Source organism: Puma concolor, chromosome A3 (assembly GCF_028749965.1).
Source record: "Puma concolor isolate L17-30 chromosome A3, mPumCon1.1.hap2, whole genome shotgun sequence".
Classification (NCBI taxonomy): Eukaryota; Metazoa; Chordata; class Mammalia; order Carnivora; family Felidae; genus Puma; species Puma concolor.
In genome coordinates, this window is record NC_141669.1 from 34860020 (window position 1) to 34887271 (window position 27252).

General features: G+C 52.6%; 1 protein-coding gene across 2 annotated transcripts; it reads left to right on the forward strand.

Annotated features, from left to right (window-relative positions):
* The first annotated feature begins 300 nt into the window (after nucleotides 1–300).
* On the forward strand, nucleotides 301–17072 carry PKDCC (protein kinase domain containing, cytoplasmic). 2 transcript variants are annotated; one of them, XM_086700461.1, is made up of 7 exons: nucleotides 301–1118; nucleotides 5385–5507; nucleotides 6108–6379; nucleotides 7045–7124; nucleotides 7381–7488; nucleotides 9345–9518; nucleotides 16587–17072. In XM_086700461.1, the coding sequence occupies exons 1-7, from the start codon at nucleotides 480–482 to the stop codon at nucleotides 16604–16606; spliced, it is 1416 nt and encodes a 471-aa protein (XP_086556587.1). In that variant the 5' UTR covers nucleotides 301–479; the 3' UTR covers nucleotides 16607–17072. The 2 variants fall into 2 exon arrangements, with proteins under 2 accessions (XP_086556587.1, XP_086556586.1); XM_086700460.1 differs by lacking the exon at nucleotides 16587–17072 and adding an exon at nucleotides 9739–10687 and having other exon boundaries at nucleotides 302–1118.
* Nucleotides 17073–27252: the final 10180 nt, after the last annotated feature.

Consider the following 27252-nt stretch of genomic DNA (forward strand, 5'->3'; position numbering starts at 1 on the left):
TTGCGCGGGGCCCGGAGCTCCCGCGCGTCGCGGGGCCGCCGCTGCCCCCTCCCCCTCTCGCGGCCCGAGCTCGGGGGCCCGCGGGCTGGGCAGGGCCGGAGCCGCCTCCGCGCCGCTTCCCAGGCCCGGACGGCCGCGGGAGGAGGTCCCGCTGTCAGTCAGCGGGGAAGGCCGGGCCGGGCGGCCGGAGGGGGCGGCGCCGAGGACGGGCTCGGGCCGGGAGCTGGGAGGCGGAGGCGGAGGGGGCGGGGGCGGGGGCGGCTCCGGGCCTTATAAGCGGCGGGGGCAGGGCGGGAGGGAGGCAAGTGTCAGGCCGATGTGCGGCCCGCGAGGGGCCGGGGTCGGGGCCGCCGGGGCCATGCGCGCGGACTGGGCAGGGGGCCGGCGGGACGCAGAGCGGAGCCGCCTCGGAGCCTGAGCCTCCCGGGGCCGGGGCCGGGGAGCCGCGCGGGGCCGGCCGGCCGGGGGGGAGGGGAGCGATGCGGCGCCGGCGGGCGGCGGTGGCCGCGGGTTTCTGCGCCTCCTTCCTGCTGGGCTCCGTCCTCAACGTGCTCTTCGCACCGGGGTCGGAGCCTCCGCGGCCAGGCCAGTCCCCCGGGCCGTCGCCAGCCCCGGGCCCGGGCCGTCGCGGGGGCCGCGGGGAACTGGCCCGGCAGATCCGAGCGCGCTACGAGGAGGTGCAGCGCTATTCCCGCGGGGGCCCGGGGCCCGGGGCCGGCCGGCCGGAGCGGCGGCGCCTGATGGACCTGGCTCCGGGCGGGCCGGGCCTGCAGCGTCCCCGGCCCCCGCGGGCCCGGCCCCTGCCCGACGGCGCCCCGGGCTGGCCCCCGGCTCCCGGCCCGGGCTCCTCCGGCTCGGGCCCGCGCCTGGGCTGCGCCGCGCTCCGCAACGTGTCCGGCGCACAGTACGTGGGCTCAGGCTACACCAAGGCCGTGTACCGGGTCCGCCTGCCCGGCGGCGCCGCGGTGGCGCTCAAGGCGGTGGACTTCAGCGGCCACGATCTGGGCAGCTGCGTGCGCGAGTTCGGGGCACGGAGGGGCTGCTATCGGCTGGCGGCCCACAAGCTGCTCAAGGAGATGGTGCTGCTGGAGCGGCTGCGGCACCCCAACGTGCTGCAGGTACGACGCGGGGGGGGGGGGTGGTCAGGGGGTGAGGGTGCTGGCTGGACGTGCCCAAGCCCGGTCACTCTGGCTGCAAGAGAACCCTTGGTCTTCTAGGTAAAGAAACGGAGCCCCAGTGACTGTGTCCACGTTAAGCTGGGGGCACAACCCCCCCCCCCCCCCCCGTGGCTGCTTCCCACCACACTACCCTGCCTCTCACTCCTGAGTGGGTGTCTCTTTAAGGAGGGACTCCTGGGTCTCTCAGCTTCCACACCATATCCTTTGAAGACAGAGGCCAGGACAGAGGGTCCCAAAACTAGAGGTAGGGGTGCCGGTCTGTTAGGACTTAGGACCCTGCTTCGGGCTGGAGCTAGGGCGTTGAGTGCCAGGGAAATGACTGCAAAAGCCAAGACACAGAGCAGAGGTCATCCCTGAGTCAGGATTCCAACTGCAATGATAGGGCCCCCTTTCCTGATGGAATCTGAACCCCTCTTCTCTCAACTTCCAGTGACTTGTCTGACTTTGAAAATGGGACGGGACGGCAATGGGTTTGGGAATGGCTAGAAAGAGACCCTGTGTCAGGCTTGATTCCCAGAGACTATCCCCACCCCTTACCCCACCCAGAAGCCACTAGAAGGACTGGAGGGAATTGGGTAGTAGGCCAGAAAATGCAGAGCCCTTCCCAGAAGTGACCCTGCCATTCTCCAGGCCTTAAAGTCAGCCCTTAAATCCTTGAGGAAGCCTTAGGGTCTTAGCTCAGTGCTCAGGGGACAGACTACAGGCCTGAGGGTCTCAGGGTCACATTATCAGAGTAGATGTGGTCAGTAGCTGGAAGACTGAAAAAGCCAGATGCCCAGGTTCCTGCTAAATGGGACTCTGTCCCTCCTGTTCCCTGGGGGACAGAGGGGAAAGATGAGACACCCCCACCCCTTGTCCCCTCCAGCCGAGACTAAGAGCATGAACCTCTCACAGCCCCAGCACTGCCCTAACGCACCCACTTCCTCCTCTCCCCCAGCTCTATGTCCTTGAGTCGGCCCTAGGATTAGACAAACTGTTCCCTTTGCACATGTCTGAGCAGACTGAGAGGGGAATCCCTGACTGGTCTTGGCCCGCGGAACAGAGGGTGTGTGCAGACTCCCCAGCAGAGGAACCTTGCCCACACCTTCCACCTCCTAGCCCACTCAGATTAACCTTTCTGCACCCAGCAGAACTGACCAGAAATCCAGGAGTCCTTCCCTCCTTTGGCGAGGAGGGAGATGGACCCCAGGCCTGGGTGGGTATTCCAGAATGAGAGAGAGAGGCCAGAGAGCTATTTATATTCCCGCTGGCTCCAGGTCTCCCCAGGCTACCCGAACTCTGGTCAGACACTTGTGACCAGGTCCTAGGCCCTGAACCGGCTGCAGGAGGTCAGGCAGAGCCAACAGTTGTGGGTAGTTATGCCTGGTTGCACAGCTGACACTGTGCCTGGAGCTCCGGGGAGCAAGCGGCTGGTTACGTGGCCGTTCTAACTGGGAGGATCTTGTTCTCTTCGCTTCCCAGGGGCTCTTGGGAACTTTTTGGCAACCCTGGGGTGTCGGTCTGATTCTGAAGCAGTGGAGAAGCAGGACATTAAGTGTTAGTTAATTGACTCAAGACGCCCCTCCCTTAGGACAGGTTTGAGGTTTACTGCGCTTCCCTGTCTCTTATGGAATTTCTCCCTCCCTCACTAACCCCAGCCAAGCTTCCTGACCAGCATCTAGCCAACTGCCCCCACACATCACAGAGTGCTCCTCAGCTTTAATGTCAGGCCCCCTGCCCAATTCCGAAGGCGTCAAAATGAAATTATATGAAACAGCCGAATAGTTTTCACCCATCCCCTCACTAGACCAAGACTGGGCTGTCTGAGGTTGGCTGTGTGACTTTTCCAGGGTCAGAGACTGGTGTTAGTCACCCTGGGGCATAAGGGTTATATGGTGGGAAGGGTCCCAATCCTTTCCATCTGGGGAAAGGTAAAAAGCTGCCATTCCAGCAAGGAAAGGCTTCTTTGGTGTGAGTTTAGGAACTGCTTTGGGAGTGATTTCCATTGATCCCCCCGACCCCCAGCCAGGCTCCTTCTGGCTTCCTCAGCAGCATGTTACCTCTGATGCCAGGGAAGCCTGCTGTGGGGTCTTCGTGCTCAGGAGGCTTCAGTGAGGGTGCGCAGGGAACTAGAAATAATGTTTTAATACCTCTTAATCATTTAAAATTTCAAAATCGTTTGATAGATGCCCTGGGGAGGAGCCAAAGAATGTTTCTGACAATTCCGGCTCCCCCAGGCCACCCGAAGCCCCTTCCCCCTCTCTGGCAACCCCAAAGTTGGTTCTGTGGGTTCTAATAGAAAATGGCCAGGTAACATGTCCCACGTGCACCTCCCAGCACTCTCTCTGGTCTCTGGGGACTGCCTGGGTGAGCTCTCTCTTTCTTCCGTCACCCTTCACACACACACACACACACACACACACACACACACACACACACACACACACTCCTCACGTGATAGATGCCTCTATAGCCCAGGGTCAAAGGGCGCAAGGGTCTTCCCTCCCCCCAAACTCCCGTAGTCCCAGGAGCTCAGGCCTCAGATGGGGCCCCAGGCGTTCTTGGGCCCAGAATCTGGCCCTGCTAGGGTATATTTCTTCTCCCAAACGAACAAAAGATGTGCCTGAAATGCTCAGCCTCATGCTTCCTGGGGGGGTTAATGGTGTCTTTTTATTTTTTCCTGAGGGGTGTTGATTAATACCTCGTTAACAGCGCATTTAACGACCTCCGGGTGTTTAATACCCTTCAGAAGTTTCCCACAAAGGCTCAGACTCTGGGCAAGAAAATGAGAACCAGGCCCCAGGGCTGCTCCCCTTACCTTCCTCCCCCCACCCGGCCCCACCAGGATCTGGGGCCTCCCTGGGCTGGTGCGAGGTGGGGGAGCAGACAGAGAGGGAAGAAGAGGGTGCCTGGGACTGTCCCCTGATCCCCCAGTTCACCACCCTGGTGAGCTAATGGCGGACACTGAGTCGTGCTTTCTCTCTCATGCCAGCAGGACTGGGGCCGCTGGCTTCAGGAAGGGGGTGCTGAAAGGGCACTCCTGGGACCGAAGGGGGCATGTGAGGGCCTGGAGTAGATCTGGGCGGGGTGTGAATGATGGTAAGAAGGGTGATGGTATGGTATGTAGGGACATCTAGCCCGTGCTTGGATCCCCCTGTGCCGCACTCCCCCCTCAATCCCCACATTGTGCAGCTCTCCCCTCTGCCTGCTGCGGCCTGGACAACTCGGCCTTTGTGTTCCTACCCCACAGGGTGCTGGTTGTTTTGAGCAGCAGCTGACCCCTAACTGATGTGCAGTGTGGTGGCAGAGGCTGAAGGAAGCAGGGCTCTCTGTGGATGCTGCCTTAGGTGTTAATGACAAAGTGGCTGTGCTTCCCACAAGTCCCTGAGCTGAGCTGTACCAAGCCCAGCCTCAGGCCCTACGGAGTGGGCAGGCCCTTGTGAGCATGCCCCCAAAGAACTGATCTTCCCCAGAAACCTTCCCTTACTACTCTTCCCATTGGTGGGTGTGACCACCGCCTCCCCCTCACCACCAGCATATGAAAAACACGCCAAGGATGTGCCCCTTGGACACTTTGTTCTTACCTACTGCTTGTTCCCAATCCCGAGGGAGCTTGTTTTACCTCCCACAAGACCAGAGCTGAAAAAAGAATGAAGCTGCCCCCAAGTAGAAATGATAAAGAATAGAGAAGGATTGGAGCAGAGGCAGAGGTATAATACCAATTTGCTGGCTTGTTGATTAACGGATGATATTCTTAGAATTCGAGTGACGTAAATTTGAATCCTAGCTCCTGCATTTATCAGCTGTGTGATGTTATGCAAGGAACTTAACCTCTCTGAGTTGGTTTCCTCACCTGTAAATTGGAGACTAATAATAGTACCTACTATGTCTGTGTAAAGTTATTATAAGAATCGAGTTACACATGTAAAACATTTAGCACAGTGCCTGGCACATGGTTGACACATGGTGTCCAGACCTGCCCATTTACCTGGGAGGCGGGAGGTAAGAGGCTGATGTAATCAGCAGGAACTCTGGCTGCAGGGACAGAGGGCAGGCTTCTCAGGCAATGCTGTCGATGCTGGTCTCTTCTGGCCTGAGCTGCAACAACAGCCTAGGGATGGGGGTAGGGGGTCGGTAGTGCACAGGGAGGGGGCATCTGACAGCCCAGCCCTTCTCTGTCCCCACCCCGACCCTGTGACCTAATGACCTGCCCTGGACCTCCCCTAGCTCTATGGCTACTGCTACCAGGACAGCGAGGACATCCCAGACACCCTGACTACCATCACGGAGCTGGGTGCCCCTGTGGAGATGATCCAGCTGCTGCAGACTTCCTGGGAGGACCGTTTCCGAGTAAGCAGGGAGGAGGGCCGGGCCCTGGGTTCCTCACTGGGATGGTTTTCCCTTAGAAGGCCAGCCCTCCAGAGCAGCTTGACTCCTCCTCCATCTAAAAGGAGGGAAAGTTGGAGCAAAGCTGACTCGGCCATCAGCCAAAGGGTTAAAAAAAGAAGCAAGACCTAGAGGATCCTGACGTTTTTGTATTCCTGCCCCCTTACACACACACACACACACACACACACACACACACACACACACACACAGCCTGGCTGCAAAGGACTAGAAAAGACCTTAAGGTCAGCTTGACCCTCCCTCTGTTTTCACACACTGAACTAAAACCACATTCAAGATGCAGCTTCAGGGAGGAGATCCGTTACCCACAAGCTTATGTGCCGCCCATGGCCAGGGTCAGGCCAGCCTGGATTAATAGAAAAATCACTGGCTTGCTCTGTTAGGGCCCTGACCCTCAGCCCTTAGTAAGCACTGGGGCCTTTAAGAGAAAAGCCAACCCCTCCACCCCAAGCTAAGTCCAGAACCCCAAAGGGGTGAGCCCTGGAGCCCCCCAGGCGCTTTCCCAGGAGAGACACGGTGAGCAGCCTTGTGTCTACCCCTCAGATCTGCCTGAGCCTGGGCCGCCTCCTCCACCACCTGGCCCACTCCCCGCTGGGCTCCGTCACTCTGCTGGACTTCCGCCCCCGACAGTTTGTGCTGGTGGATGGGGAGCTGAAGGTAACGGATCTGGATGACGCACGCGTGGAGGAGACACCATGTACAAGCAGCACAGACTGCATACTGGAGTTTCCAGCCAGGAACTTCACCCTGCCCTGCTCAGCCCAGGGCTGGTGCGAGGGCATGAATGAGAAGCGCAACCTCTACAATGCCTACAGGTGACCTCCACTTCCCACTCAGGAAGGCCAGGGAGGGAGAGTAGGCCCCGCAGGGCGTGGTGAGGGGAGAGCCAGCGTGGGCTCCAGGAGGCCAGCCAGGGCAGGGAGGCTCGGCCTTGACCAACAGAGCAGCAGCAGCGGGGAAAGTCTTCCACCCACTCAAGAAGGGAACATTCAGGCTCCTGATGATGATGCTAAAAATAGCTCCAAGGAGAATCTGGGTGGGGGGTGGCAGCTGGAGACTTCTTAAAATAGTGTCTTAAAATAGTGTCACAGTGGAGTCTAGGGCTGGTGGGATCTGTGTTCCCCCTTTCTCCCCTGGTCCTTCACCTCTGGAAGCTCCTCACTGGGCCCCAGCTATGGGGCTGCTCTGACAGCGATCAGCTCATGGGGTAAGATGGGACTGGGTGGTGGGGAAGTCCTGGGGATGGATGATGGAAACAGACCTCAGCTTTCAGTTTCATGTAAAGTCAAATTTTGGCCTTAGCATATGCCCAGATCCCTACCCTGAGTCCAAGCAGATTCCTTGGTACACTCTGGGGTTATGCCTAGGCCTGAGGGATCAGGCTCCCCGGCCTGATTAGAGTTCTGTCCCAAGTTGGGGCAGAGGAAAGATGCGTCCTCCAAGGCTGGACCACTGAGCCCCTTGTTTCTCTCCGTCCCAGGTTTTTCTTCACATACCTCCTGCCCCACAGTGCCCCACCCTCACTACGACCTCTGCTGGACAGCATTGTCAATGCCACAGGTGAGCTCTCCAGGGCCCTTCCGCGTCCCATCACCCTGCCCCTCCCCCAGCAGGCATGGAGACAAGAATGACCCAGGACAGCACATAGTCCAGAAACCATCATTTCCCAAAGTGGCATTCTGTATCAAACCCCCTTACCAGTACGCTGGTCATGTGGGCCCAGGCTTCAGAGGGAGAGAGGGAAAGGCAGCTGGTTGCCACCTCAGGGAGGAGTGGAAGCCCATATACCCTCTCATAGCCACACTGCACTCTGCAGGAGAGCTCACCTGGGGAGTAGACGAGACTCTGGCCCAGCTGGAGAAAGTGCTACACCTGTACCAGAGCGGGCAGTACCTGCAGAATGCCACGGCAGGCAGCAGAGCGGGTGAGTGGCTCCAACAGGGCTCCAGGGGCTGGGGAGGTGGGGAACAGGTGGGAGGGTGAGTGGTCGCCCTCACTGGGCTAAGCGGCTCATCCTTCTAAGGCACACTTGGGGAGACCACTGACTGTTCAGCCTTTACTTGGAGGTGTCCTCTCTGGCTGAGTGGTCATTCTGCCTTGACCTGGGGAGGTGGGCCCTGATACCCCTTCTCCGGGTGGTTCCAGACCCCACTATGTACTGACTGTGTGACTTTGAGCAGATTACCTACACCTCGAGCCCACTTTGCTCATTTGTGAATTGGGTTTATTACGTGCCTCACAAACTACTTCTGGGGAATAAATGCCAGGGGAAGTGTGTGCAAGCAATTAACCTGGTTCCTATAACACAGCTGGAATACAATATATGTTTGCTTCTCTTTCCTTCCTCTACCCTTCTGGGGGTGAGAAAGGTGGCTGGAGGTGGTTGGGGCTCCTTAGCAAAACGAGTCAAGAAGCCCAAGAATTCTGGGCGGAGAATTCTAGCCACTGCTATAGTCCCTCCGCTGAGGCCCTGGGGTTTATCATGGTTGGCAGGGGGGCCAGGAGTGGGCAGCCTCTGTATTCAAGGAGCTCTGGCCAGTCTTAGGGGTGGGGGAGCCCTCGTTAGCCCTGTAAATAAAGTTTAACGAGGTGAACAATGGCTGGCTCTGTCCCTGAGGACGCCGTTTATGGGGCTATAAATCACAGCCAGCCCTGGACTTTGGTCTAGTCCCTGGGAGAAGGAGGCAGGAGGGCGGGGTGGCCAGAGGCCCAGGGCCTCTGCATTATCAGTGCAGAGCTGAGGCTCCCCTAGCAGCAGAAAGGACTCAGGTGAACGGGCGGCCTGCAACTAAGCAGCTTCCTGATTGAGGAGCTCTCAGAGCATTTGGGGGCTCTTTCCGCTAATGGGAAGATTTTTTCCTCCAGCCCCCTCCCAGACACTGAAGTTGTCATTGTTGTGTTCCACGTTCATTTGCATTCCCCTTAAGCTCAGAAACCTCCCCTTAAGCTCAGAAACCTCTAACTGTCCCCTCCCTCAGGAGCTTGCCTAACCTCTCTGCCCAAAGCCAGGAGGAAGTAGGACCAAGGGGTGCTCTAAACTCTCACTACTCCGGGGCGCCTGGGTGGCGCAGTCGGTTAAGCGTCCGACTTCAGCCAGGTCACGATCTCACGGTCCGGGAGTTTGAGCCCTGCGTCGGGCTCTGGGCTGATGGCTCAGAGCCTGGAGCCTGTTTCTGATTCTGTGTCTCCCTCTCTCTCTGCCCCTCCCCCGTTCATGCTCTGTCTCTCTCTGTCCCAAAAATAAATAAACGTTGAAAAAAAAAATTTTTTTTTTAAATAAAAAATAAAAAATAAACTCTCACTACTCCAAAGTGCGGTCTGCAGACCAGCAGCACCAGAAGCTGGTTAGAAGTGCCCAATCCTAAGCCTCGCTCCAGACCTTCTCAGTCAGGATCTGCACTTTAACCAGATTCACTGGAGATTCACAGGCACACTGAAGTTTGAGAAGCTCGGCTCTAAATGTCTAAAATGTCCTGATCTCCAGCTCTGTGTGTGTTTATCCCACGGTGTGCCCGCCATCATGTGCTGTCTGAACCCACTGCTCACTCTTAGATTTGGGAGTTGTGTGTCTCCCAGAAACTGAATCTCACCTTTGCCTTTACTGGGTGGTCAGCCCAGTCCCCCAGTGGTAGCTGCCTTCATCATCTCCACGCTAGGGCTAGATTTCAGCTTTCAGCTTTCCGTTAGGAAATGAGTCTTAGCCCTGTTCATAAAGCGGCCCCAGTGCCCTCATGCCTAGAGACACAGAGTTCTCATCTGAGCTCTGTCCCCAACCCACAGAGTACCAGGGCCTCCCAGGCAGCACCATCCCCCAGGAAGACTACCGCTGCTGGCCCTCCTACCACCACGGAAGCTGCCTCCTTTCAGTGTTCAACGTGGCTGAGGCCGTGGACGTCTGTGAGAGCCATGCCCAGTGCCAGGCCTTTGTGGTCACCAACCAGACCACCTGGACAGGTGAGCCAGTGGGAAAGGACACCCGGAGGGAGGTGACTGGAGCTCCCTGGAAGGAACTGACAGGTAGCGGTCCCCCATCAGAAGCCAGGTTTGATGAGAAGACGAGAAGGCCGAGATGATGAGGGACAAGTATATGTGTCCTCTGGGCAGTCACATTAGGGAGACTGGCCTCGCCTCCAGGGAGAGAAACAGTCCTGTTACGTCTCACCTCTGCCCCCAGGTCGGCAGCTGGTATTTTTCAAGACAGGATGGAGCCACGTGGTCCCCGATCCCAACAAGACCACATATGTGAGGGCCTCGCTGACCTGAGGGCCCAGCTGGCGGCAGAGCAGCCCCGCCAGCTGGGCTCGCCTGTGGAGGGAGGGAGTGACTTTCATATGTCACCTGCAAAGCCCTGCAGACGAGGCTGACACCCCCCAGTGAGGCGACCAGGACAACGTGCAATAATGCCAAATGTTAAAATGTGAGTTTACCGGTCTAGGTATGGGACTGCTGGCCCCAGGCCAGGAATCACGGGGGGCTGACCGGCTCTGCAACCCTCTGAGCTGCCAGCGAGGCTCAGGCTGGTGTCCCCGTGGGGGCCTCTGCCCCTCGCTGGGACAGTTCTGTGGGCAGCCCCATCACTGTGTTCATGGTGTGAGAATGTAGCCAGAGCCCCTGCTGCTGCTGCTGCTGCTGCTGCTGCTGCTGCTGCTGCTGCTGCCCGCCGCAATCTGGCAGGGGCTGCGTGGGGACAATCGGTCACGGGGTGTTCTCTCAGCCGAGCTCCGGATGGCGATGCTCTGGGATGTGGGAAACTCCGTACCTGGGGAGGCCGCCTCCGGCCACTCTACCGGGGGCACCCGCAGGCCAGCGCAGGGGCGGGGACAGAGGAGCACACACATGGTATGAGCCAAGACACGGGGTCAAGGAGCAGGTTGCGGTTTGAGCCAGGACCTGGGGTGGGGGTGGGGCCGGGGCCTTTCTGCCTCATTTGCTTTCAGTGAAAGCCGCCAAGCAGCCAAAACCAGCCTCTCCCCCCTCCTGGAGTTTGTATATCCAGAAGCTTTTGTATTTCTTGTTCGTTAAAATGTTTATTTTTGTAAAAAAAAGAAAAAAAAAGAAAGAAAGAAAAAGGAAAAAAATCAGTCAATTAATAAATCACGTTCCCTGGCAAGGATTCTTCCCAAGCCACAGTTTCTTGGGCTGACTTACTCATTCTCACTTAACGTCTTTGGTGTTTGGGGGAAATGGGGGCAGGAGGTCATGGGGGATGACCTCTGGAGGAGTGAAATCTTTGTGGCAAACACTGCAGTTGGCAAAACGTGTTTTCAGGTCCCTCTCCCATGGTGCCCACCTCCCTCCTTGGCCCTCCATATCCATGTCCGGACAAAAGACATGAGGGACTTCTTCCTACAGGGAGGTTCACGCTTTAATACACACCGGCTTCTTCCATGCAAAGCTTTTACCCAGAGGACTGATGTCCTAATGGCGTGATGTCAGCCATGTCAGGGGACTCCCAAGCAACCTGCCGTCAGGTCACCTTTGCCCCATACAAGGTTTGGCCTCATCATCCTCACCACCGCCCACCACAAGCTAATGGGCAATTTTTTTTTCAGAGCCTTTCCCCAAGCATGAAATATATGGAAAGTGGGAAGAAAGGAAGGTCTATGGAAAGACTAGCCCCCTCTTCCTGGGTTTTAGGCTGGAGGGTCTAGGAGGGGAAGACTCAAGCGTGTGGAAGCCCAGAGGAAAAATGAGGACCTAAGTGTTCAAGATCACACGGAGGCCACAGGGAGCCCAGCACAGATACATATTTTCTAACTTGAAATCCTGCACCTTCCCTCCTACACACCGTTCTGCTTCTAGAATATTTTCAAAGCCCACAAACCTTTGAGGGTTTTGAAAAGAATGACCAAACTTTAACTCAGAACCCAGTTTCTCTTCAACAGATGTCATTGTTGTAAGTTCTCAGGTACAAGACGTCCCTGTATAGTTCTAGGGGATTGAGGAGTCCGTGTTAGTTCTAGAATCCTAACCGTGGGTGCTGCACAGACCCTCAGGGTTGCACCTCACTACCACCATGCCTAACCCACACGGGCCACATCTTGCCTCTGTCTACCTGGACTTGGTGATTGCAGGGAGGGTCAGAGCCACCACAGTATCTCACACCATGTCTCAACCAAGACAGGTCCCAGCCGTGCTTGCCGCCCTCAGGCCCTACCCTTCCACGAAGGACCTCAGCTTTCCTCAGTCTCCACACCCCTTTCCTCAACGGAACTCATGTGCTACAACACATCTATCCTGCCCCTGCCATCCAGTGTTAGATTTACACTTTCTCTGTTATTCTCCAGCTGCCAACCAGTGCATGGAGCTCTGAGGACAGAAGGAACCACGTCGCTAAGCTGGGACCAAGCAGGTGTCATGGGGCTGGGACAGGAAAATCTGCAGGTTCTGTGCAGTCCAGAGAGAAGCAAAGACCTTGATTACAGTCAGCAGAGAGGCCCACAGGGAACTGTGTGGCTCAGTGAGAAAGAACAGGCTGAAGATGAACCAAGAACTGCCTTCTAGACTCTAGAAGTTTCTGGAGGTGGCTGGGGGAGAGGGGCAGGCCTATCCTCAGCAGGGTACGATTATCGTTCCAGTTGGAGGTCCAGAGCACATTAAACTGTTTTAGAAAGAGTGGGGCACAGGCGGCTGAGAGGATGGTGGATTGCTTCTTCCCCAGTGAGCGAGCCTTGCCTCAGAACCTAGATATCTGGGGCAAAAATGGCCAGGCTCAGTCCTGCAGAGCAGAGAAAAGGGCATTTGCAGCTGGGAATGGAGAGGTGATAGAGTGCCCTGAAAGGAAGAGGACAGGGAGTAAAAAGCCTGAGGCAAAATCATCCCTCCCCCACAGATGGCCACTCACATGTAGCCACCTGTCTCCCTGGAAAACGTTCAGTTCCTGGGTACATCTTGTCCCCTTCCTGTGGAAGCCAGAACCACACCCCCTCTCCCAAAGTCTATGCTCTTTCCACTCCGCTGCGCGGCCAAAGATACCCAGGCCTCGTGCGCGGAAGAAATACATTCACCCAACCAAAGCTGCAGGTGGCAGTCCCAGAGTAGGGAAGCCAGAGGTGGGTCCTTTCCAGGGCTGGGGAAGTAGGAAGCAACATGAGAGGGGTCACGTTGCCACTGGTCCCCCGAGAGGCTCTGGAGGAATGTTGGCCAGTCCTGTGTTTTGCTCTTTGTGTGATCTGGGCTGTGACAACTCCCTGAGCCTCCCATCTCCTCACCTACAAATTTCAGATCAATAATATCTGCTTCACAGGAGTGTTCTAGGGACTGAATGAAATTATGCAAGTGAGGGTCTTAGCCAGTGTCAGCAGTTAAGTGTTTAGGAAATACTAACTGACCTGTCACTGCTCTGAGCGAGCTGAGCCCTCGGCATTCATCAATGACCTGGCCTGGAAGAGTATCCGGGTGGACAGGGGAGGACCAAGGCACAGCCAGACTCTCCCCACACCCCACCTCCAGCACCCCCAACAGGGAACCCTGCCATCGCCTGGAGGAGGTGGAGCCGGGCTCTCCGGGTCAGTGCCCTGGGAGTTGAGTGTGTGGCAGACAGGAGGAAAAGGATTAACATGAAAGCAGAAAATGGGATTAGGAGGCCTCAGGATAATGTGCCCACCCGCCCCGCCATCCATGACAACGGCTTCTTGCTTTCACTCTTTGGCTTCTGGAGCCCAAAGCATGTAAAGCCTGGTTGCTCTCTGTTCCAAGGGGCAGAGCCAGCAAAAGACTTGGTAGGCTCAGAGCATGAGACTATTCAGTCCGCTAGGAAGAGGGCCAGGCTGCCTTATATGCGCTTTCTCATTTAATCCCCATGGCAACTCTGAAACGGGTGGTGGCCCAGATGAAGACCCAGGATGCAAGCCTCCGAAAGCCCGTATTCTTTCCCCTCCACCCTCTGTCTCACGGGGGAGCACAGCGTCCCCCTGAACCCAGATCATTGATGCACTCAGACCTGCACTTCCACTGGGAAGGGTTTCCAGACCCACGACTGCCTTTGACAGAAAACCCAAAAGGCAACTTAAGGAGACCAGGTCTGCCTCTCTGGTTCATCCCCAAAGGGTGAGGATGTCCCCAAAGAACCTGACCTTTTTTAAGGACCCCTTTGTGGTCGATCACAGGGACTTTTATTTCCCCTGTTCACTTCTTTGTGAATCCAGGCCAATACTGCACCATCAGGTGGAGAAAGTGCTATCTAAGTCCCATCTATGTGAAGGGGACAGACCACGATATTTCTGAAAATTACCTCTTAAGTTCTAGAGGATCCTTAACGACCATGTGCAAGGAGTTCATTCTCCCACCCCATTCCATAAATCAGAACAAGACCCATCTCAGCCTCCTTTTTTAAGACTGTGATCCCTTGTCCTTCTCCCCCCATCCTATGTAGTCCCTCACCCCCAATCACTCACCTACCCTCTGCTGGTCTCCTTTCAGCTCCAGAGTGTTTCTCCTGAGATGTAGTGACAAGACCTCCCCCCTCTATCATTCAGGGTCCCAACAGGAAATGGAGAACACACTGAACATAAGATATATTGACAAATGTGTGGGTACAGGGGAACCCTAAGGGATAGGGCTGTAAGCTGGGGCTAATAGCAGTAGAGGTGTTACCAACTCTACGCAAGGGAAGGGAGTATTATCTGCTACCAGACCTCAGAGGAGAACCTGGAAGGAGTCAAGTGACCAAAGGACATGGCCAGGCAGGGTGACCTCACAAGGAGGGAGCCAGAAGACCAGGTACGCTCTTGTTACCCTCCTCCCCGCCCCCTCTAAATCCCCATCTCCTGTGATGCTCTCCATCGGTCAAACCCACCTGAAGCCAGAGGGACCTTGGTGTGAGGTCTGTAATTGTCAGGGAGTCCTCTAGAGCGTGCATTGTCCTGAGGGCTGTGATCATCCCCAAGGAGACAAGACTTGGCTCTTGGAACATGAAAAAAAATCTCAGATATCCCAGTGACTGGTGGCCCTCCCAGGTATACACTATGCTATTAAAATCCCATGGGGGTGGTGCAATTAGGATAAAAGTATCCATAAAGAGGAGCACCTGGGTGGCTCAGTGGGTTAAGCATCTGACTTCAGCTTAGGTCACGATCTCACGGTTCGTGTGTTCGAGCCTCGCAACGGGCTCTGTGCTGACAGCCAGAGCCTGGCGCCTGCTTTAGATTCTGTGTCTCTGTCTCTCCCTCTCTGCCCCTCCCCCACTCATGCTCTGTCTCTTCTTGTCTTTCTCTCAAAAATAAACATTAAAAAAAAATTTTTTTTAAGTATCCATAAGAGTACTTGGCAAGGGAGAGGGCAATGATGAAAACTAGGTTAGGAAGCCCTGATTGTAGTGATCCAAAACCCTTTCTTGGGCTGTCACTGAGAGCTTTAAATCTGTCACCCTCAAAAGCACAATTTTTACTATTATTCTCTAAACTGATGTATAATTCAACACACATTTACATGGACTCTCTGTGCCATTTAGAGTAAAAACAGTTACAGTGCAATTTGAATTATTTTTCACTTAATGCTTTACCCAACCGACCCTTGCCCATGGTGAACATCAGACTACGCACGAGTGTCCCGTGTCTCCCTGCAGCTTAACAGTTTTTGGTTGACATCTCCCCACATGGAAGAGCTCAGCATCATTGGCGAGCCCGGCAATTTCAATGCACACTCACTCCTCTCTCAACTGCTCAAGCCACAGAATATTTAAGTGCTAATCATCATAGTGAATACTGAAATATCAGACATGCCCCTGCCTTTCAGGGCCCACAGTGTCACTAGAGATGTCACCAAAACATCACTAGAGATGTCACAAATTCACCACGGTAATATACGAGCTGTGACTACAGGGCAATGAAGCCAATTTCCACATGTCGCTTGTGAAAGCAGAGGGCTGGTGGTCACATCTCAAATCACTAAGAGCCAAGTTAACCTCATCTCCCTCAGGAGCCTCAATTCCCCACCAGGAGCCTCACTGTCAACACGTTTCCATCCAAAGAAAGGCCTATTTATCGTTACTCCGTATTTCTTATCTCTAAGCCGGTTCCCTATTGTCACCAGACATTCCCCCCATTCCCATGGCGACTCAACAGGCTTTGGTATGGAGCCTGTCAGAAGGTCCTTAAAAGTGTAAATAGAGTGTGTCTACTGTTTCCCTCCTTATCCATACACTTATTTGGCCCTTCAAAGAGCTCTAGTAGATTAGGGAGGCACGACTTCTCCTCACCAAAGTCAGGCTGCCTTTCCACAGGAGGTGGAGTTCGCTCAAGTGCTCTGTAATCCTGCCCTGAGAGGTGCTGCCGACATGCCCGGCGTGGAAACAAAACTTGTGGGCCATTTCCCAGAAGCCCCTCTGGCACCCTTCGGTTCTTCGGCAAGGAGGTCCCTCTCTAGAGAAGGCTCTCATTTTGTCCTGCCCTCCCATAACGTCAATCCCCTCATTTATTTGGGGAAAGATGTGTAGGCAAAATGAAAATAAAATACACAGTGTGCTTCCTTTCCATTACTTGGAGATTTCGGGCACTGTTAGTCATCTGAACCCATACAGAAGATAGTGGTAAGATTATCTGTATCACATTTCATTTTATGACATATCACCTTGTTTACGCCCCTCTTTAGGTTGTTTATAGGGTATAAAATACCTTTAAATGCTCTGGTCTTGTTTAGTCATTTTTTTTCTCCCATCAATAAAAAATTTTAAAAGCAGCCCTTGTTCTAAGAAATGACTATTGTACTTAGGGCACAAAGATGCTTTAATGGGGAAAGACAGTTTGTCTTGTATCTTGGCCTCCCATATCTTTTTGAACCAGACTTTGATGCGCTCTCTGTGGAGTATTCTGACTCCCTCATTGAGCTATGCGGAATTTTGCAGTTATTAAGAGCAAATGAGTTTCTTCTTTAAACATAGGCCTCTGCTTAGTACATTTAGTACTATTTGACTTGGGTCTCAAGATAGTGCTATTCCCGGAATGGACTTCACATGCTGAATTTTTTTTTTAAATTACCCACAATCCTATCACATATGCTGAAATGACTTTTTTTTTCCTACAGCCTCTCCAACAATTTGCTGAGATGAAGAGATTTATACAGGGTACTTTGGGGATAGGAATTTACAGGTTAACTCTTTAATATGCAAGTTATTATATAACCCACTCATGCTACTTCTGAAAATATATTCTGAGCAAATACTTCAAAATACAAAAAAAAAAAAAAAAAGACCCAAATTCATGCAGATGTTCCTTGAAACATTATGTAGAATAACAAAAAATGAGGATTATATAGCAATGTGATAAAATATGTACATTACAGTGTTCGGTGCGAAAAGCGGGATGCTAACCCACGTATGCAACTGTGTAAAAAATCATGTGAAAAGACTGGAAGAAATGCACACAGCCAAAAATTTTGTAAGGGTGACAAACTAAACAGCATTTTTTAAATAAACTTCTCTTGCATGTTGTTGTTTAATAAAAAATGATTTTGATTAGATGATTGTTTCAATCAATTAAAGGAGTAGCTCGATCTTGTCACCGAAAGGAAGACCAAAATCTCTCTCCCATTTTGTTATATAAGCTTCATTTAACTTGGACTTTTGGAAAGTCAGCTCTGCTAACCCCCTGATCCAGAAAAAGTACTTGATGGCTTAATACAGGAGTTAGAATCACAAATGACTGTAGAAGCCAGCAGGAAGGAGGCCTGTGGTGCCTGATGCCATCTGGAGAACTCAGGCCTGAGCCCATAGGTATTTCAAGAGAATCAGAGTTTTGTGTGTGTGTGTGTGTGTGTGTGTGTGTGTGTGTGTGAGATTCTCGTGATTTGTGTATTTTGGCCTCTAGTTCAAACTCAAAAATAAAGACATTTGTGGGCCACCTAGTTCATGTCTACAAGCTGGATTCCGCCAGCTGGCAGCCAGTTTGTCACCTCCAGCATAAAACCCATTTCTGAAGTTATAGCCAACTGCCTGATTTCCGAGCATTTAGGCATCCCAACCTTCCCCATGTTCTCCCGCTCACTCTTTCTTCTTCAGTGAGCCCTGCACCACTTCTGGCTGTTTGATGAGGGTGATGAAGGATATTAGTCCTCAGGATTATGAAGTCTTGCAAATCTGTCCCTAGTTGGAAGTGTTTCTCTCGCCCAACCGTGAAAGCTGGTGACATTTTTAATATTAATCTGTTTTTCCGTCTGTCGCTTACACTCAGTGTGCCGTGAGGAGTGGATTTGATGCCCGATTTCATCCCTGAGCCCCTCACAGCTGTCAGATGGTGCCAGCCAGGCCCAGGCTGTTTCCAGCTTGTCGATCAGACTCGAGCAGTCAGTGTGTTTATCGCTGTTTCTTCCAATACCGCTGCCCCAACGCCAGTTACCGGCTTCAGAGGGTTGACCCAAGATGTAGCCCCCTCTTCTGCTCTGTCTCCACTCCCTCTGCTTCCCCCTCCCTCTCAATCCTGGGAGCTCCTCTTGGCACCACAGCTGACCATGGAGGGGTCCTACCTGCTTCCACACTGGCGTCTGCTTCTGACCGCTCATAAAGGGGCCCAGGTGAGCTCCGTTTCTGCAAAATAGCCCTGTTTCCTGCAGTGACCCCACAGGGTTGTGCCACTATTTTCCCACTATTCACAGGTCCTTGGATATTTGACCCTGGACTTGCAGCAAGGGGCAGCTAACGCTTCAGGAAACCACCATTCCCAGCCTTTACTGGACCATCTGGCCTCACGAGGTTTTAATGTGATGTCCTTGCTGCCTTGGGAGCCACAGCAAACAAACTACACCGGCAGGACCTTCTAGGAGCTTGTGCACTGACTGATCAACTCATTAACCACCGGTCAAGAAACAAATGAGTTGAGGCTCCGTAAATAGCCAGCTCTGGCTTTTACATAGTGAACCATCCCTTCCTTCCCTATCCAGGACCTGTTGTGGTTGCAAACGCCTCCTATTAGTTCTTGGTTTATTTTGAGCGCTGCAGATGCTGCCAGATGTTTACTTTTAACATGAGGAGAATTACACTGTTCTTGTGGTTGAGGGGAAAGAAAGGGGAGCCCAGGGCTGTGGGCAAAGCTGGCAAGCCCCTCCACGGCCCAGTAACTGGGGGCTCCTTCCCTCTCCCCTCCAGATGTGGACCAAGCCCCACCTCCATTTTGCCAAGTCAGCAGATCCAGACTATTCCAGGCATGGAGGACCCTGCAGGTTCCAGAGCGGAGGCAGTGGCACACGTGGCCCCACCATGTGAGGCTCACCTGTGTCACTCAGATCATACCTGGGCTCCACTGGCCCTCACGGCACCCTCAGAATGGGACTCCTCACCACAGAGTCCCCTTTGAAACATCTCCCTCTTTGGCAAAACCAAAAGGCAGAATTTCCTTTCGAATGAGTTGGACTATCTGAAAATCACACGTTGGGCAATTGTGATGATGGTAGGACCCCAAGACTAACCTGGGGACCCCACAAAGCCTGATCCATTTTGCAGCTGTAACCCTGTTGCCAATCTCCACCACAGTTTGCAGAGTCCAGTAGGACTCATGGGATCTTGTGTTCCCAATACAAGAAACTGGTGGCAGAAGCCAGCGCAAATATGGGTTTTTCCCACTGGGGGCCAAAGTCTTCCAAAGACGTGGCAAGCAATTACCCACAATCTCTACCCTTTGAAGGAAAGTTCCTGATCCCACATCAGCTTGTGCCACGGTTATCTGGACAAGGAAGGAGAGTCTACTCATTTGTCCATCCTGTCCTATGCATAGACCTGTCCAGTCTATCCCTCTCCCTTCTGCTTTCTTGGGCCTTAGTAACCTAAAGGCTGAAAACACCTTCTCTTCTTCTTCTGTCTTCCTCGTGCCCAGAAAGCAGGACCAAAAAGCAGAAGTGCATAATCCTAGCTCCATAAATCATGCCCTGTGGGACCTTAACATGGAATCATCTATATCATGTAGCATTGGTTTCTTCATTGCGAAAAGGGAATATAATAATACTTATTTTACAGGGTAGTTGTGAGGCATTCATAAAGTTGGTAAATCATTGAGCCTGTCACTTCGTAAGTCCTCAGTAAACATTAGCGGTTATCATCATTACTGTCTTGTGCTATTGGGTTCCAGACCTGATCCTCTCCCAAGAGGTCCTGAGGGACAATGCCCATCTTTCCGGGGGTCAGTGTATCCAGGCCCATCCAGTCTACTCCAGCAATATATTCAGCCAGATGTGGCTCAGTGCATGTAGCACATGAGGCAGACTGGGAGGGCCAGGACTGGACAGGACCACCCATCGGGCTGGGGAAGGTGCTGGCAGGACAGCCTCAGCTGCAGCTGCTGGGCAGACGTCCAGAGTGACAGGCAGAATGCAGTGTGCAAGGGTGTGGAAACAGACAACAGGTGGCCGCTCAGCACCAGTCAGCGGCTGGGGAGGGGATGGCAGATCTTCCAGCATTTGGTAACAGGGTGTCCCTACCAGCAGATGGGCCACAGCAATGGGCAATTCCAGAGGGGTGTTCCAAAATCTGAGCAGGCACGCAGCATCAGGAAGGTCTGTCAGCAGATTCCAGGACCCACCAAAGGCTGATTCTAGTGAGGGAAGAGGCCAGAGTGAACAGAGCAGGGCCCTGGGCCTAGAAGGATGGACAGATTAGCAAGACAAGGCTGCGGGCTGAGAAAAAAAAAAGGTGGGGCGGGGGTGGGGGGAGGGAGTGGCATTGTTAGAACTTGGCCTCCAGCCTGGAGAAGGGGAGAAAGACTGCGTGGAGTAGGTTCTACTGTGGTCTAGCCTGACTCCTGACCCCTGGGCCCAGGCCGGGCTAATCAGCAAAGCAATCAGGGCAGGCCTGAGACTGTGCTGTTCCCATGATGAAGGTGCAGGAGAGAGAAGCTGAAGGTCATCATGGTGTAACTTCTCTCTCTCTCTTCCTCTGTCCAGGTACTACACCGGTTTTCCTGATTCTTACCCCTTTGCCTATTTTTTTTTTAAAGTTTTTTTTTTGTTTTTTTTTTTTAACGTTTATTTATTATTTTTGGGACAGAGAGAGACAGAGCATGAACGGGGGAGGGGCAGAGAGAGAGGGAGACACAGAATCCGAAACAGGCTCCAGGCTCTGAGCCATCAGCCCAGAGCCCGACGCGGGGCTCGAACTCACGGCCCGCGAGATCGTGACCTGGCTGAAGTCGGACGCCCAACCGACTGCGCCACCCAGGCGCCCCTCCCTTTGCCTATTTTTTCTCCCCCAGATCCTACTTGCTGATAAGGAAGAACCAAAATAGATAGGGTCAGGTTTTTTTTTTTAATGAAAAGCCCAGCCCATCAGGGACTAACAGCTCCCCTGACGGCCATCTGGCAAGTGACTTGGCCATAGGCCTCTGCTGTAGGCCCAATGGAGGGACCTGTAGTGGTAAATACATCTGGAGGAAGCTAGACCCCAACAAAGGAAGGAAGGTGAAGGTCCCCATAACCCCTGCCTTGGGTTCGGCTCCCATGTGTCTCTTTCTTAGGCCCAGCTAACAACAGTTTCAAAAACTCTGTTCTGGACCCATGTCTTACCAATGACGCTTAAGACTTGGTCTTGGAGACCAAGTGACCTTGGGAGCCACGCTTGAGGTTCACCTATGCTAGACCCATAATCCTTGCAGATATGGGAACCTAATCCATATTCATCTTTGCAAGCCAGTATAATTCACACTGCACATCCACATTAGCCCCTAAGCCTCACACACACACACACACATATTCATACTGCTTCTCAACCCACACACGTACCCTTAGTTGCTAGCTTCCAAAGCATAAAAGCACAAACAATGAAAGTGAGCACCCCATCAGAGGGCCTCATGAGGGCAGAAAGCAGTCACTGGAGCATCCCCACCCCCACCCCAGCCTCTGTGTACATCAGCCATACTATCCCTTTACCTGCCATGGCTGGGCCTCTTCTTCCTTAGCAAGGTGGTCCAAGGAGTGCTAGTGACCTGAACTCGGTGGGAGCAGGCCAACTGCCTTCTCAGTTTGCTCTCAGGTTTAGAATACAGTTGCCTGTATGCATAACATTTGGTTCTACCTGGAGCTAAGCTCTGCAGACTCCACCCGGAGCCAGGTCACAGGACCCTTCCTCACCTCTGGGACTTCCCGGGTACATAAAAGGCAGATGACCAGTGATATCAGTCAGAGGAAACGTAATAGAGAAAAGAGGTTACACTGGGGATAAAGAGCTAAGAAGCCACATAGGAATGATAAGACAATCCAGACAGGAGCAACAGCAAGAACCCACTTCTGCTCTGGGGCCAGAGGGAGAAAGCAAAGTGAGAAAGTGGGGTTACCAGGGTCAAAGCCAAGGCTGTCCGGAGGGAACTGCAACCACAGAAAGAAGGGTCATTGATGTGAGCTGGAGCCATGCAAAGATTGATTTACATTCTGCCAAAGACACCAAAGGAAGCAGAAAGAAATACCCCACCTTTCCCCCTCCTACCATCTTCTAATCTTCTGCCAGGCCACGCTGCCCCCGTCATTGAATGGGCTTACCTGGAAGCCAAAAGGCAAAGAGACTGGGAAATGCAGTTCTTACGGAACGGCCCACCAAGGTCAAGGAACCAATGTGAGAGTGAACAGGCAATTGACTAGCACCAGCCAAGAACAATGGCCCACTAGGCCTTGGATGGGCCAGCTGTAAGTGTCTCTGTTTTGGGGAAATACTATCACCACCTTCCCAAGAAGCAGCACCATCCTTAGACCTCTCAGCCTCACAAAGATAGAAATGGGTCATTGGCTTCTGATGCCCTGTTAACATGCACAAACAGAAGGTTATTTTGCACATTCATCACAGCAGGAAAATATCCCTGAAGGAAACTGGGCATTGTTTGTAAAGAGGTGGTGCCCTCCCTCAGGGGCTGTCTGGCTTTGTGCTCTAATTAGGGGCTGGGTTCAGTCTATGCCCTAGGGGGGTGCTTTGAGCCATTTCCTACCCTGGAAAAAAGGCATGCCCTGTGCCTTGCCAAATAGTGAGGCATCTGGCTGAGGGAGGCATTGTCCAGGGCACCAGAGAACTCAGCATGCTTCCTCAGGGAGACCAGTGAGCCCCCTCCTCCTATCCTTCCATCTCCTCCCAGAAACCCTGACCACATTTGGCCCAGCTACCTTCAGGCATCTTCCAGTGACTCATTCAAGATCTTCAGCCTGAGCTGGGCATTAGGCTCATGTGCCTCTGAGTCTCCCCTTCCCCCCTACCCCCACCCTAGGAGCCAGTCCTCATGTGGATAGCCCCTCCCTACAAGACCTTCAGCACAAAGGTTCTAAGAATCAGGGTAAGAGAAGAGGTAGGGTGGGGAGAGTAAGAGGACATTTCTAAAATTCCAGGGAGAGAAGGAAGGCTTTGCCCAACATGGGTTGAGAGTCTGAGCGTGAGCCCAAGCCAACATGCAAAATGGAAGGATCCTCTCCACCCCACCTTGGCCCTCCTTGGCAATCACAGCCTAACTTCTGCTGAGACATTGTCATTTACTAGCTTCAGTGTTTTCCATAAGTCTTGTGTCCCCACTTCTAAGTTCTCCATAGGCACAGAGCCCAGCACAAGCCCCACCCCTCACCACACCGCACAAATACTTCACAATGGGTCCTAGACGGCACCAGCTACCTAATTTGCAAGGCCTGCTGCAAAATGAAAATAGGAGGCTCCTGGGGTGCCTGGATGGCTCAGTCTGTTGAGTGTCCAACTCGGTTTCGGCTCAGGTCATATTCTCAGTTCCTGAGTCAAGCCCTGCATCAGGCTCCACACTGACAGATAGCATAGAACCTGCTTGGGATTGTCAATCTGCCTCTCCCCTGCTCAATCTCTCTCTCTCTCTCTGTCTCTCTCTGTCTCTCTGTCTCTCTCTCTCTCTGTCTCTCAAAATAAATAAATTGAAAAAAAACTTAAAAAAAAGAAAATTAGGGGCGCCTGTGTGGCTCAGTCGATTAAGCGTCCAACTGCGGCTCAGGTCATGATCTCACAGTTCATGAGTTTGAGCCCCGCGTTGGGCTCTGTGCTGACAGCTCAGAGCCTGAAACCTGCTTCAGATTCTGTCTCCCTCTCTCTCTGCCCCTCCCCAATCCATGCTCTCTCTCTCTCTCTCTCTCTGTGTCTCTCAAAAATAAATAAACATTAAAAAAAATTTTAAGAAAATTTAAAAAAAGGTTTTTGTTAAGTTTATTCTTAAGTATTTTATTCTATTTGATGCTATTATGAAGAGAATTGTTTTTCTTCACTTTATTTTTGGATTGTTCCTTGCTGGTATATAAAAATGCAAATTGGGGGCGCCTGTGTGGCTCAGTCGGTTAAGCGGCCGACTTCAGCTCAGGTCATGATCTCGCTGTCCGTGAGTTCGAGCCCCACGTCGGGCTCTGTGCTGACAGCTCAGAGCCTGGAGCCTGTTTCAGATTCTGTGTCTCCCTCTCTCTGACCTTCCCCTGTTCATGCTCTGTCTCTCCCTGTCTCAAAAATAAATAAAACGTTAAAAAAAATTAAAAATGCAAATTGATTTATATGTGCAAAAATAAATAAATAAATAAATAAATAAATAAATAAATAAAGCAATAAATAAAAATAGGGGCTCCTTGTTACAAATCACTAAAAATTTCAAAATGACGATGACAGATAATTAAACCAAGCACAGGACTCTTCTGAGTGGTCTTCTGTGGTATGAGCAGTAGCTTGTCTCCAAACATCCCACCATCGATTCCTTACCTCCCTATGCCCATGTGCCATCCTCACATTCAACGGTGGAGTCTAATTCCTTTCCCTTGAACCTGGACTTGACAGTGGAAATGACATTCTTAAACTTTCAAGACGAGGTCATAAGAAGCCTGGCAAATTCTGCTGGGGCCCCTCAAACATTTGCTTTTCAGACACTCCCTCTCAGTAGCCATCAAACTATGAGACACCCAAGTCACATGGAGAAGCCACGCGTAAGTCAACGGCCCCTGGCTGAACCCCAAGTGGACAGCCATTGTCAACAGTGTCAACTGAGTGAACCATCTGGATCACTCAGCCTCACTGACGCACTACAGTGCCAGAGACATCTGACTGAAACCATATGAGAAACCCCAATGAGAACCACCCAACGGAGCCTTAGCCAACTCACAAAAACGTGAAAAATAATCGTAAAGTGTTGCTTCTAAAAGCTAAGTTTTATGGCGGTTTGTCATACAACAATAATAACTGGGACCTGCTCCAGGAAATGGCATTCATTTGGAATACAATGTGAACGACCTATGTTGTGTGCCACAACAGTACAGACTGAGCGCACAGTAGGAGTTCAGTGGCCATCCCTGACCACTGGCATGTTGGCACCAGACAGGTGGACCCCGTGACCCAGGACATGCCCTCTCACTGGCGGATGTCCTTTGTGTTGAAATATTTGCCATCTGGTTTCAACCTGACTTCTCCCCGGCTGATGAGGGCGCGGATACGGCTGTCTCCAGAGATTCATGACCACTTCCTCCCACGCTGTTCCTACCCTTCCTATCTCAGGAAATGAAAAGCAATTTTTCCCCAGGGCTTGTTTACCCATAGCAACATAACAGGATTTCCAAAACCGATCTCACAGCCAGCTCCGATATCTGTCTTCACTGTAATAATAATACAGATGCTGCACCTGCCCCCAGATGCCATTTTCTGCTCTTGTGTTTGTTCATTTGTTTCTTCAGGATCTTTAAACATCTGATTAAATTTCATGCTTCAGATGAAGAGTTGTGAAGGTGGAAGATTATCAGACTTTGTAATTTTCATCAGCCCCCCTCTCTGCTCAGCGGCTTTGCACAGCCCTTATTCTCCCTCTCCTCGCGCTCTGCCTCCCGTGAGTTCCTCTCGTGCCCTGTGAGTGCCTCCCCCAGCTGTGGGTCATACTGTCCTCTCCCCTGAAATCCCTTCAGGGACAGCAGCCCAAGGAGGAAAACAAGTCAGCAGGTGGACCGAGGCTGACACAAGTTGCAGTTTGGCCGGGGATGGGGTTTCCTCTATGTCAACTGGACAAAATGGGTGAGGTCTGGGATCCCAGGCTAACATGACACTCCTTCCCTATGATGCTCCTGATGACATGGTCCTGCTTCTTATGACACCAACTCCCCCCAGATTCATCCCTCCCTGAAGGGGGCAGACAGCGCAGGCAAAACCAAGTGACCAAGACCCAAGGCACTGAGGCCGGGGCGTGTAACCACAGTGGGGTCCTAAGCCTGAGTCTCCCACCGACGGCCGCCACTGCTCCTTGGGAAAACGAAAGCTTGCAGTGGAACCCAGGCCATGCTTAGTCCACACAGCATGATGTCTATTTTCATTTTGCTAATATAAATTGCCACTTTGGAGGTGTTGGTTGCAAGATGGGTCCCCAGGCAATTGTCATTTACTACTTTACTTGCAGGTAGCATCCCGGGCTACCAGGTGTGTGGTGGCCTCAGGACCACCTACTAAAACGCAGCAGGAAATATTCTGGAGATAATGACCAATTCTTTTCCTCTCAGAAACTCCCTGCTGCCTCACCCCAATTCACAATGAAGCGGCTAGACCTCTTCTGCCTCAAGGAAGGATGTGATAGGGAGAAAAGGAAAAATACAAGCTTTGATGCCTGGGCAAGATGAAACTATTTAGGAGAAACATCTTGAATGAGAGCAGGGCTTCTCTCCACCCTTCCTCTACACTCCCCAAAAATAAACAGTGAAGATTCCTCTGAGACAGAGAGGGGAGAAGAAGGAGGGAAGGTAATGGGAACAGAGAGGCTGGTAAACCCCTGGCCTGAAGAGCCCACACAGACCAGATGAAGACCATGTCAGCAAAGGGTCTCTGTAAGGGACACTGCTGGCCCCAGAACCCTGGGCACTGGCCATCAACAGCACCAGGGACCCCATGGCTGTCTTTCCTGATGGCCCACCAATGGCTATTCTTTCCACGGCATCCGGTACCGAGGTCCATACTGTGATCTCTCCACATCCAGATTTCTGCCCCCAGCCCCACCTTGTCCCAGGACACCTGAATCTTCAAGAGAGGGAAGTCAGGGCCTCACCTTCCACTACCATCACCACCCCCCTACAAACCCCCTATGAAGCAGCTTAAAACCCCCCTCACCACTCACGAGCTGGAACCTACCTCAATTACAACACACATGGAGGGGATTGAGCACATGCTAGGTGGCAGGCATCTAAGTAAGGATTTTCACCCACCCTTAAAACTTGGACTCAGACCTGGCCTCCCTGCTAAGCGTTCCCTCAGAGCATGGCTCCACCTCATAGAGTGGTTATTCTTTCTTCGGTGTTACATCTGCAACCTTTGCTTCAATCAGCCCAGTTTCATGCTGCATTGTGATTCTCGACTAACGGGTCGATACCTGCTCTCGGACAGGAGCATCTTGGGATGGGGACCCAAGCCCTACTCATTTTTGCATGCCTTGTAGTTGGCACACCTAGTAGACACTAAATTAATGTTTTTAGAGTTAAATTGAATTGTCCACCCAATTCTCTTTTTAAAATTAAAAACAGGGGCTCAGTCGGTTAGGCGTCCAACTGCGGCTCAGGTCATGATCTCACAGTTCATGGGATCGAGCCCCGCAACGGGCTCCGTGCTGACAGCTCAGAGCCTGGAACCTGCTTCAGATTCTGCATCTCCCTCACTTTCTGCGCCTCCCCGGCTCATGCTCTATCTCACACACACACACACAATGAACATTAAAAAAATTAAAAACAAAAAAATTAAAATTTTTCCCCCAACAGTTGCTCTGAGCCATCTCACTTTGAT